This window comes from Grampus griseus, assembly GCF_964374135.1.
Source record: "Grampus griseus genome assembly, chromosome: 9".
NCBI classification, from domain to species: Eukaryota; Metazoa; Chordata; class Mammalia; order Artiodactyla; family Delphinidae; genus Grampus; species Grampus griseus.
Genome location: NC_139003.1, coordinates 23,271,783 through 23,283,561, shown reverse-complemented (window position 1 = coordinate 23,283,561; position 11,779 = coordinate 23,271,783). Strand labels below are relative to the sequence as shown.

The 11,779-nt window shown below is 61.2% G+C and overlaps 1 protein-coding gene across 3 annotated transcripts in view; it reads left to right on the top strand.

The window, feature by feature from the left end:
- The first annotated feature begins 2,773 nt into the window (after positions 1-2,773).
- FLNC (filamin C) overlaps positions 2,774-11,779 on the top strand; it is a 28,144-nt gene continuing 19,138 nt past the window's right edge. For 2 of the 3 annotated variants that reach the window (XM_082661636.1, XM_082661634.1), the window contains exons 1-8: positions 2,774-3,453; positions 7,769-8,017; positions 9,598-9,695; positions 9,847-9,997; positions 10,092-10,210; positions 10,387-10,464; positions 10,675-10,837; positions 10,987-11,187. In XM_082661636.1, coding sequence (XP_082517762.1) covers positions 3,099-3,453; positions 7,769-8,017; positions 9,598-9,695; positions 9,847-9,997; positions 10,092-10,210; positions 10,387-10,464; positions 10,675-10,837; positions 10,987-11,187 — 1,414 coding nt within the window. In that variant the 5' untranslated portion in view covers positions 2,774-3,098. Of the gene's footprint in view, positions 3,454-7,768; positions 8,018-9,597; positions 9,696-9,846; positions 9,998-10,091; positions 10,211-10,386; positions 10,465-10,674; positions 10,838-10,986; positions 11,188-11,557; positions 11,621-11,779 lie in introns of all 3 variants that reach the window. The other variant, XM_082661635.1, reaches the window with a different exon arrangement.

Below are 11,779 nucleotides of genomic sequence, written 5' to 3'. Positions count from 1 at the left end.
CAAAGTGCCTGCGGAACCTGGCCAGCCTGGTGCCGTCACGGGGGCTATGGAAATGCCCCTGGTTCCGGGAAACAGGATTTTCAAACATGGCCCACTGGACACGCTCACTCAGATTCTGCTCCGCTCAAGTTAAATATGGCCAATGTTGGCTGACCAGCAGTGCCCCTTGATGGGAGAGGCAGGGCCAGGGGAGAGGCCAGGCAACCTGGTCGCCTGAGACAGGTCAGCGGGTGGTGAGTCAGGGGGCTATATACAGCCTGTGGCCGCCACCGCCAGCAGTGCTGCAAAAACTCAGCTGATGAAACCCCCTGTAAGCCCCTGCCGGGCTCTGAGAGGAGCACATCAGCCCTCCTCAGGGAGGGGCCCTCACTTGGCAGGTCCCTGGACCAGCATTGTGCACGGTCTGTTCCAGCGCTCATGGCGAGGCCTGGGGCCTGGGCTCATGGGCTATATTGAGGGCTGAGTCACCAGCCTGTGCCTGGGCAGGCTGACTGTGACGGGCTGGCCGGGGCCTGAGTCAGGCCCTGATTTATCCTGGAGAGTAACGGGCTCTGGTTTCTGGGGCAGGCAGGGTGAGAAGGGTGCCAGGAACCATCCTTGGCACTGGGCACCCTCTGCCGCCCATTCACTTACTCCCCTGGGGACACACACACACACACACACACACACACACACACACACACACACACCTCTCGGAGAGAAGAAATGAGAAGGGGGAGAAGGGAGTTCTTTGTCCACTTGCTGGCTTCCCTCTGAACTCCCCCCACCTTAAGCGAGGCCCTCAAGTTACTGGGGGACCTAAGGTAACGCCCACAAAACACGAGTGTGAGCCATTAGGGTTTGTGAAGGGCTGTCAGCTCCAGGCAAACCTGCTTTACCCCTTTCTCTTTTCCCCAGAGGCTCAGGGAGAGGAATCCATCCTTTCTTGGATCTATACCTCAGGTTGGGTGTCAGAAGTCTGCCTTTTTGTACACACACACACACACACACACACACACACACACACACACTTCCCTTATGAAACCCAGCTACATGTCATGTGTCCCCAGGAGGTGGGCATCTCTGCACAGGAGAGCTCAGCCTCTCAAGTAGACGGATGGCACTGATGCCTGATGGTTGGTTTTGGCCATGGTATAAAGGTGGCATGGGGGAATGAGAGTTCTGGAGATAGGGAAGGGGGTGCCAGCAGGAGGGTGGAATTCCTAAGCACCTCATCACAGGCAGCCGAGAGAACATGAGCCGCAGGGCCCAAGCTATTTATATCTCGCCTGTCACTATCAGGGCCCCCAGAGCTCCCCCCTCCTAAGTCACGCACAGCAGGTCCCTTTTCTGTTTCTGGTCCCTTCTCTACTCCTCCCCCTCCCTCAGTAATGAGAAGGGAAAGAAATCATTCATGGACCCCTCTCACCATAAGCACTGCCCCCCACAAAGCTCCTGAACTTCTTCCCAAGCTCTATAACAAGGACTGCCCTCATTCTTCCCCCAAAGATGCCCACTTTCCCTGTCCTTTTCACCGGGCCTGGTGGGGGAAGAGGAATAAGGTCAAATGATTCACCAGAAACTTGCCAAATTTTGGTCATCACACAACTTGAGTTGGGGCCCAAACTTATGGGTCCAGAGGGATGGGAAAGCTGAGGAAGTTTGGCCTAAAGGGGGTGCCAGGAGGCGTGGAATACATGGGTCCTGCAGAGTTGCTGAATATATATATATTCCTTTTATATAAAGTATGTTCCACAGCTCTTTCACCTCATCCCAGGCCAGCTCCTCTGTTTGAGTGCCTCAGTTTCCCTGCTGTCAGCTGCCCTTGGCTTACCCTGAGCCCAGCCCAGTCCTGCCCAGGCATCCTGGCTGGCTCCTTGGGGCTCTCCCTGCCCACCAGCCCCCGTCACGTTTCCCCTGGACTACTCTGGGCAGGACTCTCTCTGTCTCTGTCTGGCTAACCTGCCTTTGACTGGAAGGATCTGCCCTGTGACCCAAATGGGCACATCGCCCAGGGGGCTCCCTGGTACTACAGGGCAGAGGCTCTCTCTCCCCTCTCATCACCTTGGTTGAATCAGACTTTGGGGGGGTGGGGAGCACAGTGTGACTCACTGGGCAGTCTTTTCCTGAGCTCAGCTTCATTCTTTCATTCTGAGAGGATGAGGACAAAAGGGCTGGTGACAGGGACACTGAGTCAGGGGTAGACGCAGTCCTTCCCCTGGGACCCTGGGTTTGGACTTCAAATGAGACTTTTCTACATGTAAAGTGGGGCACCCTCACCCCAAGCCTTCTCCCTAATTGGCGTGGGCAGTGTCGTTACTTCCTCTCAGTCCGTCTGCGCACAAGCACACACACTTCCCTTCCCTGTCCGCAGGTGGACAATACCCTGGGCTAGGAGCCAGGACTCCCAGGCCCTGTGAACAGCCCTGCCACCAAACAACCCAGAAGATTCTTTCAACACCAGATCAGTGTGTTTTGCCCTAACCACTGGCCTCAGTTTCCCCTTGTGTCTCTTTAGTCCTAGGGGGCGGGGGTATATTTCATCTCTGACCGGCGAAGCTTAGTTCTGGGGTGTTGGGAGCCCTCACTCCCCCCATTTTCCAGCTCCGCTAGTCATCTCTCCAGCGCGGCGGCTCCGGGGCCCGGGCCTCCGCGGGGTAGTAGATTCGGGCCGGGGGCGAGGGCGCCCCTCCCGCCGGCGGGCCGCGTGGGGGAGGGGAGGGAGGGAGGCGGGGCCGGCGGGCTCGGCTCGGCCCCCACCCGCGGGCCGAGCGGCATTCCTGGGAGGCCGGCGCTCTGACGTGGAGCCGGGGGCCGCAGGCGCGGCGGGGGGAACGCGGCCCGGGGGCTTCTTAAACCCCCCGCCCCAGCCCGGCCCGCACTTCCAGAGCACCGCTCCGCCCCCGGAGGGAGAAAGACAGAGAGAGAGAGAGAGAGAGCGCGGCGGAGGAGCCGAGGAGGCCCGCCGAGTCCCGCCAGACAGGGGCGCGAGAGAAGTTGAGAGCCGCGCAGCGCAGAGCCGCGAGTCCCGCGATCGCGCCCCGACAGCGCCTCGAGCCCGAGCCCAGCCAAGCCGGAGCCCAGCCGGCAGCGCAGCCCCCGCCCCAGCCCGCGCCAGCATGATGAACAACAGCGGCTACTCCGAGGCCCCTGGCCTCGGCCTGGGCGACGAGGCGGACGACATGCCGTCCACGGAGAAGGACCTGGCGGAGGACGCGCCGTGGAAGAAGATCCAGCAGAACACTTTCACGCGCTGGTGCAACGAGCACCTCAAGTGCGTGGGCAAGCGCCTGACCGACCTGCAGCGCGACCTCAGCGACGGGCTGCGCCTCATCGCGCTGCTCGAGGTGCTCAGCCAGAAACGCATGTACCGCAAGTTCCACCCGCGCCCCAACTTCCGCCAGATGAAGCTGGAGAACGTGTCCGTGGCCCTCGAGTTCCTCGAGCGCGAGCACATCAAGCTCGTGTCCATCGGTCAGTGCGGGCGGGGAGGGGGAAGTGCCCCGAGGAGGGGCTGGCCCACGGGGACAGAGGACTCAGGTGCTGGGTGGGCGCGCGGGGAGCCGAGAGAGGGCCGAGAGAGCCCCGGCGCCGGGAGAGGACCCTGTCCCCGCTCTCCCGCCCGCCGATGCACGCCCCCTCGGGTCCTGCCTTCGCACCCCTCTCTGGTCGGCCGGCATCCCGAGGCGGCCCCGGGGGAGTCCAGACCCGACAGTTTCTGAGCCCTCCAGCTTCAGCCTCCCTCGCACACTCTCACCAACCGCCTCTCCCCTTCGTCCCCTTTCCTGCCACCCGTACCCCCAGCCCAGGCTTGAGAGGACTGGGCCAATGCCCATTACTGATTCCCGGGGGCACCTTCCCCCAAACAAAGCAAATGGCTTCCCAGCCTCCCAGCACCTCCACCGGGGAGGAGCGGCTGAAGGCGGGTCCCAATCGCTGCCCGATCCCAGGGAGCAGGGGGAGAGCTAGTGGTCGGGCGGGCGCGGGGCCCGGGTCCCCCGCGGGCATATGTTCTCGGCGTCTGGGTTCAGGCCCAGGGGCCAGGGCCGGCAGGGCCCAGCCTCGGAAACCTAAAAAGGCTCTGAGCGAGATCCGAGAGCCTTAACCCCTGCCTCTCCTCTACCAGCTTCAGCCGGCCGGGGAGGGGGCTCCCTCCGTCCACGCCCGGCCCCCGCCCACCCCCTAAGCCCCGATTGGCTGCAGCTCAAACGGCCTGGGCTGAGGGGAGGGAGGGAAGGCCTGAAAAAGGGAGGAAGTCATTGAGTGTAACCAGATTTGGAAGGTGTGTCAGCGCTGGGTGGGGGTGGGGAGGCACCCCAGGCTTGGGAGCTGGGGAACCCGGGATGGGCTCTGAGAGGGTAGGAGCTGGCCCTCCCCTCACCGCCCTGCCGTCATCCCTGCAGGCCGGGGGCCTGGGGCAGAGCCCTACCCCTGTGGCGAGCTCCTAAGAGCCCTGATGGGATTTGCAGGAAAGGGCCCCTCGGCGGGGTGCACCCCAGGGCCGCAGGAGGGGAGTTTCACAGGGCGTCCGGTGCCCCCCAGGCTGCCCCAGAGACTTCTTCAGATGATGGAAGGTCTGTCCACCTCCACTCTCCCTCGGGGCATCTCTAGGCCTCCAGAATTAGCAGCTGAGCTCAGTCCGGGGCCCTTTGCCCCGGCCAGTCCCCTCTCTAGGCCTTACCCCCTCCTGCCCCAATACTGACCCCCACCCCACCCGCTCTGGCCTGGAAATAGCCCTGCCGCTGTGACACAGCAGATGTCTCTGAGCTTTCCAGAAGGACAAGCCTGAGGACAGGGCGTGGGGAGGGGCCCCGGTGTGTGTAGTGGGAGTGAGGGCTGCTTGAGAGCGCGTGGGGTTGCCGGGGGCCAGGGTCAGAGAGGAGTCAGCCCTGGGCCTGTCAGCCCCCGGCAGCTGGGATTTCACCGACTGGACTGACGGTCCCAGGTGGGGTCTCGAGGGGAGAGCTTGGGGCCTCAACAAGGCTTCGTAGGAAATGGCTCAGCCTTCCCCTCCCCTCCCCGCTGCAGGGCGCTCGGCCCCTCTCCAGGCCTCGTCCTTCCTGAGAGCACACCTCTCCCCTCCCCCATGGTGGTGCCTGGCTCCGGCCCCTTTGGCTCAACTGTGTGTGGAGAGGCCGTCTCAGAACAGAGGGGGAAGAAGCAAAAGCTGGTTTGGGGGCGGGAGGGAACCCTCCTTTCCCGTTCCTGCAGGGAATTGTTCCCCATTTGGGCCAAGTGGCTCGCTCCCGCCGCCGGATGAGATAAGCTGTCAGCAATTCAGCTGCTGGGGCCTGAGGCTGAGGCTGGATGGGAGGGGGCACAGGCGGCAGGGGCTGCCCAACCTGGAGAAGTTGTAACGGGTGGTTCCCCGCCAGGCGGGCATCGTGCTTCCTCTGGTTTCCTCTGTCCCGCTGAGTGGTAGGAAGGGGTTGGGGCAGGGGCCGTCTCTGGGCATCGTCTCAGGACTGAATCTGGGCGCCTGGGAGGAGGTCAGAACAGCTCCCCACGCCCTTTTCTAGGAGTGGGGCGGGAGCTGGGGGTTGAGCCATCCCCCTGAAGGAGGTAGGGGTACTCAGCCGGGGTGGAAGGAGCTGTGTGCCCTCCTTACCCCGCCAGCCCCTCAGCCCCTCCGAACAAAGAGGCCTATGCGGCAGCTCTGTCCCGCAGCTGTTCCCCAGTTGCTATTCCTTCTCCTGGAGCCAACCACCGAGGGAGGGGCTGGAGGGGGCAGCAGCTGTCCCGGCACCTCCCTCGCTGGGCCCTCTCTTCTCCCCCTCCACTTGAGGCCTGGGGTGGCCTCAGGGACTGGCTCTGGGGCGCCTCCCACCCCTTTGGTGGCATCCCCATTGGGGTGGGAAGGCGGGAACCCGGCCTGAGCAGAGCTCCCCTCCTCTGCCTGGCCTCTGAGGGGGAGGAGGGAGAAGAAGGTCACTGCTCCTAGAGTGGGACTCTGGGCCCACCCCTCTCCTGCTGACCGGGACCACTTGCTGTCTGGCCCAGGGCCAGTTGCTGGGGAGAAACCTTTCCCTGCGGCAGATGGGATTGACGCCCCCGCTCCCCGTACCCCCACCCCCCGCCCCAGCAGCCTCAAGGCCTCCCTCCCAGGGATCTGGCTGCAGTTTGCAAGTAGCACTCTGGGCATGCGAGCACCAGCTTTGGAGGCTGTCAGGGTTGTGAGAGGCTGTGAGGCCCTGGGTGTCAAGACTGCGAAAGTGTTGTGGGCCTGTGTGTGTTTGAGAGAGACCGCACCAAAGCACCAGGAGGCTGGGAGTGAGCGTGTCATGGAATCTGCAAGCTGCCAAACCATTGTGCTGCAGTGGAGCCAGGGGTAGAGGGGGCGGGCCTGGGGAGCTGCTGGGGAAGGAAGGATGAATCAGTGAAAGGGTGGTGGAGCCAAGGGGGCCAGAGCCCGAGGCCAGAGGGACAGAGAGACTGAGACTCCCCTCCTGGGAGCAGGTTGAGGGGGGATACTGGGGTTCCCCAGGCCTTACCCTCCAAAGGCCATCCCCCAAGATCTGGTGGGGGGCAGGAAAAGATACGTAAGGGGGCACCTTCAGCCCCACCCTTTCCCATCTCTTGGGCAACACCAGTAAACAAGGCTGATTCTCCCACCCCCTCCCAACCTCCTAAAAGCAGTGCTCCGGGAAGCTGATTGATTTCAGGCCTGCATTGTCCTTTACAAGTAAGCTGGTTTCCAATGATCTATACTCCAGGCCACTCCTGGCTCCTGGATATTTCTCTCTGGCTGTTAAAAGGGAACTAGGCCCCCCAAATCTTGGGGTACCAGTTCTGGTCCATAGTATTCCTCAAAGGAGGGGATGGGTCGAGAGCCTCGGCTGCCCCCATGTGGACTTGAGTCCACATGGGTAACATTCCCCCCGGCTCTTGTGAAATCTTACTGGTCCCTATCATTTGAAAACACGATTTTCAAGCCTTAACAGAATGTGCACTGTACCCACCCCCTCCTCCAAGAACTTTGTTCCTAAAACCTTTTATAGCGTTCAGAGTAGAATTTGGCTGGAACCAGGTTGGTCCCATTCCTCTCCAACTTCAGTTTTTAAAATATTCATTCATTCAACCAGTATTTATTGAGATTCTACTAAGTTCTAGGCTCCGAGTAGACATGAGATACAGTATCTAGAGGGAAAGAAGGCAGACAAAAGAAGTATATACTGTATGATTCTATTCATAGAAAACTCTAGAAAATGCAAACTAATCTATAGCGACCAAGAGCAGGTCAGTCGTTGCCTGGGAAGGAGAGACCAGGAGGGGCAGGAATGATGGATCACAAAGGAAAGGAAACTTTGAGGAGGGGTGGATATGTTTATTATTTTGATTTGTGGTGATGGCTTTGTGGGTATATACGTGTCAAAACTTATCCAGTTGTACTTTCTAATAAGTAGTTTATTGTACATCAAGCGTACCTCATTAAAACTGTTTAAAAAAAGAAAAAGAAAGGAAACGAAACAAAACAGTGTCTGCCCCCGAGAGCCTTACAATCTTGCATAACTGCATGGATGCCTATAGCCTGCTAGGAGGCTCGCACAAGTGCCGTGCAAGAGGTGAAACTACACGCTGAAGGAACACATTGGGAGGCAGCCTCATTCTGAAGGGAGAGGAGGGGTCCATCAAGGGCCGGGCCTCACAGGATGGAAAATTTGGTAGTCAGAGAAGGAGTAGGTCCTGACCCAGCGCTCAAGCAGCAGCCTCAGGACCTGGGCGGGGGAGGGGAGGGCACCGTGCTAGAAGTGGAGCCCTCCCGAGCCCAGATCGCCTCTCCGCTCCGCAGACAGCAAGGCTATCGTAGATGGGAACCTGAAGCTGATCCTGGGCCTGATCTGGACACTGATCCTGCATTACTCCATCTCCATGCCCATGTGGGAGGATGAGGATGATGAGGATGCCCGAAAGCAGACACCCAAGCAGCGTCTACTCGGCTGGATCCAGAACAAGGTGCCCCAGCTGCCCATCACCAACTTCAACCGTGACTGGCAGGATGGCAAAGCTCTGGGCGCCCTGGTGGACAACTGTGCCCCTGGTAAGTGGGCCGGCGGCACACCATGGATCCTTGAGCCCGGAAGGGGGGCTGGGATGAGCTGGTGATGCCGAGGCTTGTGTTTGTCAGAACACATGTCCCAGGGTTGGGGGATCGGGACCCCCTGCCCCAGCTGAGAATCACTGCTGGAGTTAGACCCTTCCTGATGAGTTGCCAGATCCTGCAGTGGCAGGAAAAGGGTTTACAGGCCAGGACACTGGGGTTCAGAAAAGGCCAGTGACTTGTCCAAGATCACACAGCTTATCTGTGGCAGAACTGAACCAGAGCCCAGGGCCTCAACTCCCTGCTTCCTACTTTGCCACATGGGTGTCATTTCTGCTCAGCCAGCAGAAAGCAAATGTGGTGGGACTCTGGCTTTCCAAAGAAGGCCAGGACTTAGACCCAGAGAAGGCTGTTCTTTGTGAGCCCCTGGGACAGCGTTGAGAAGGGGTTGAAGCCCAGGATGATGTGGGCTGAGGCTGATGTGACACTGCCCAGTGGCAGGTGACCCAGCCCTGCCCTCTGTCGATGTAGGCCCTGGCCTGCTCAGGTGGGGGCAGCTGAGGGCCCATGAGAAGACTGAGGCATCACAGGCGAGAGCCGTACCCCTCGTGCGGCTTCCTTTCTGACCCTCATCTCCTGAGAAGATAGGTCTTCTCCACCCCTATCGGTCAGCTCTGCCTCTGGGGAGCCATGTCCCCTTGGGCGAATCCTCCCTCAGCCTGGGGTCAGCTGGGGAGCAGGGAGTGGGAGGCGGGGGCACTGGCCGCCTGGGAAGCATTCCCAGCTGCTGAGCCATTGCCCACGGCTGGTGCGGCTGCCAGCAGTGAGCTCAGCTGTTCTGGCCAGTCATGGATTCCAGCCTTTGAGCGGGCCCCCTCCCCGCCAGTGAGCAGCACCCTCCTCCTCCAGCTCTGGCTTGGACCAAGCACACCCTAACCCCTGCACCCCTTCCCAGGAGCGACCTGTGGCCGCCTCAGCATTCCTCCCATTAGAAGGGCTGGGTTCTGGGTGGCTGGAGAGAAGAACTCATCCTCTCCAAACAGGCCCTTCAGTGCCTCCATTTCCCCAAGGGGGAAGTCAGGGAGGAGAGAGAGTCTTATGCTCTGAGGCTGTTGTGGGAAGTGCCTGGAGACTTAGGACTTCAGGGCAGCTGTGAGGAGGCCTTCGAGGAGATGGGTCAGAAGCATGTGTGGGACGGGGACTGCCCACCCGGAGGCAGCTGGGGTGAGGCAGGAGAGGTCTGCGAGGGATGCCCTCACAGGGGTTTGGTGTTCAGGGTCGGTGCTGGGGCCTGGTAGGCAGGAGGCCGGCTGGCAGGGCTGGTGCCAGGCTGCGTCAGCCGGGGCAGAAAGCCCTCATTGTTGGTGCTTGGAAGGGCTGCCGTGCCTCTAAACAGCGATGGGCATCCCAGCTGATGGGCTATAACATCGGGGGTCAGCAGGAACCTGGCTGATCAGGGGCCTAGGGCTGCATGGGAGGGAGTGTGAACCCACAGCCCGTGAGGGTGTTGGATGAGCAAATGCTCTGTATGCTGGCTGACTGCTTCCCCTAGTCATCGCCTCCCTCCGCCATCTATCCAGGCCTCTGTCCTGACTGGGAGGCCTGGGACCCTAACCAGCCTGTGGAGAACGCCCGGGAGGCCATGCAGCAGGCGGATGACTGGCTCGGGGTGCCCCAGGTACACTGGCAGACGGGGCGGTGGGAGAGTAAAGGGGCCAGAGGGCCAAGGGTGGAGTTGGGTCTATAAGGGTACCTGGTCAGGATGTGGGTGAGAACCGGGGTTCCTGGCTAAGGAGGGCATCCTCTAACATCCTTCCTCCTCATGGCAGGTGATTGCTCCCGAGGAGATTGTGGACCCCAACGTGGATGAGCATTCTGTCATGACCTACCTGTCCCAGTTCCCCAAGGCCAAACTCAAACCTGGTGCCCCTGTTCGCTCCAAGCAGCTGAACCCCAAGAAGGCCATTGCCTACGGACCTGGTATGTACTGAGCCCTAACAGCCCTCCCCGGGCAGCTGGGCACAGGCTAGGATGGATCTCCCTAGACTCTCTGGCTCTGCCTTCCGCCCCTCAGGCATTGAGCCCCAGGGCAACACCGTGCTGCAGCCCGCGCACTTCACCGTGCAGACAGTGGATGCTGGCGTGGGCGAGGTGCTGGTCTACATTGAGGACCCCGAGGGCCACACCGAGGAGGTATGGAGAGGCCATTGGGGGTTGGACAGGGACCGCAGGCCAACAACTGGAGTGGCCTGGAGATGGCTGCCAGAACTACCCTCTATGCTGGAGATGGGGGACGCCTCACCATGGGGGCTGCAGGAGCTGTGGGCTCAGGAGGGGCTCTAACTGCCAATCTTTTCCCTTCCCAATAGGCAAAGGTGGTTCCCAACAACGACAAGGACCGCACCTACGCTGTCTCCTACGTGCCCAAGGTCGCCGGCTTGCACAAGGTATCTCCCTATAGGCCCCCCCCGCCCCCGTCTTCCCCATTCCATTCACATCCTTGGCTCTGCTGAATGGACCCCTGTCTCAGCTCGCACCCCGCCCCACCCCCGTGCACCGGCCACCTGCCTCCCACCCTCCTTGGCTCTGCTCTGCTCCTCCACCCCCTCTCAGAGCTGCTCTTCTCTAAAAGCTTACCTTTGGCCTCTGACCCCCAGGTGACCGTGCTCTTTGCTGGCCAGAACATCGAACGCAGCCCCTTCGAGGTGAACGTGGGCATGGCCCTGGGGGATGCCAACAAGGTGTCAGCCCGTGGTCCTGGCCTGGAGCCCATGGGCAACGTGGCCAACAAACCCACCTACTTTGACATCTACACCGCGGGTGAGGACGGCCCCCTTACACCCGACACCCCCTGACTGGGCGTGGGGCGTATGCATGGGGGCCTGGGGCAGAGTCCCAGCCAGAGGGCAGTGGTCTCAGGGTGAGGGAGCCCCAAGCAGAATGAGGGCTGATGGCCATTGTCGCAACAGGGGCCGGCACTGGTGATGTTGCCGTGGTGATCGTGGACCCGCAGGGCCGGCGAGACACAGTGGAGGTGGCCCTGGAGGACAAGGGCGACAGCACGTTCCGCTGCACATACAGGCCTGTGATGGAGGGACCCCACACGGTGCACGTGGCCTTCGCCGGTGCCCCCATCACCCGCAGCCCTTTCCCTGTCCACGTGGCAGAAGGTAAAGGCCCTCCACCCATCCGCATGATCCCCTCCCCGACGCCAGGACACAGAGAGCGTTGCCACCGAATTCCGCGCTGAGGATTTACGGGAAATGATGCACTACCTCCAGGGGCGGGTGGGGAGCCATCTGAAGGCTTAAAATGGGCAGAAGAGCAAGCCAAGGGGTGGGGTTCTCGAGAGCTCGTCTGTCCATCCCCTGCCCCCAAGGAGGCTCAGGAGGCCACAGTGAAGGATACCAGACAGGGACCACTGTGGAAGGGTTGAGGGGGAAGCGACAGGGCCACGTGGGTGGGGGGCATTTACGTGAGCACCTGTACGCCAGGCCCTCAAGCAGTGACCCCCCACTTGGTTCTCTCTTTGCCATTCAGAGCCCCTGCCGCCGCTCGCCCCCTCCGTGCCCATCGTCCACCAGGCCAGGAGAGTGGCGCCACGTTAGTACACTCCAGTGGAGGCGGGGCCGGGCATGGCCATAGCTGACTGGCCTCACCTGTGCTGTATGGCATGGCCCAAGCGGTGTGGAATCGCCCCCCCCTTCTGTGGCATTCTGTGACAGGCCCCAAGTTCTGCGCCTTTGCCTATGTTCTGTGGCA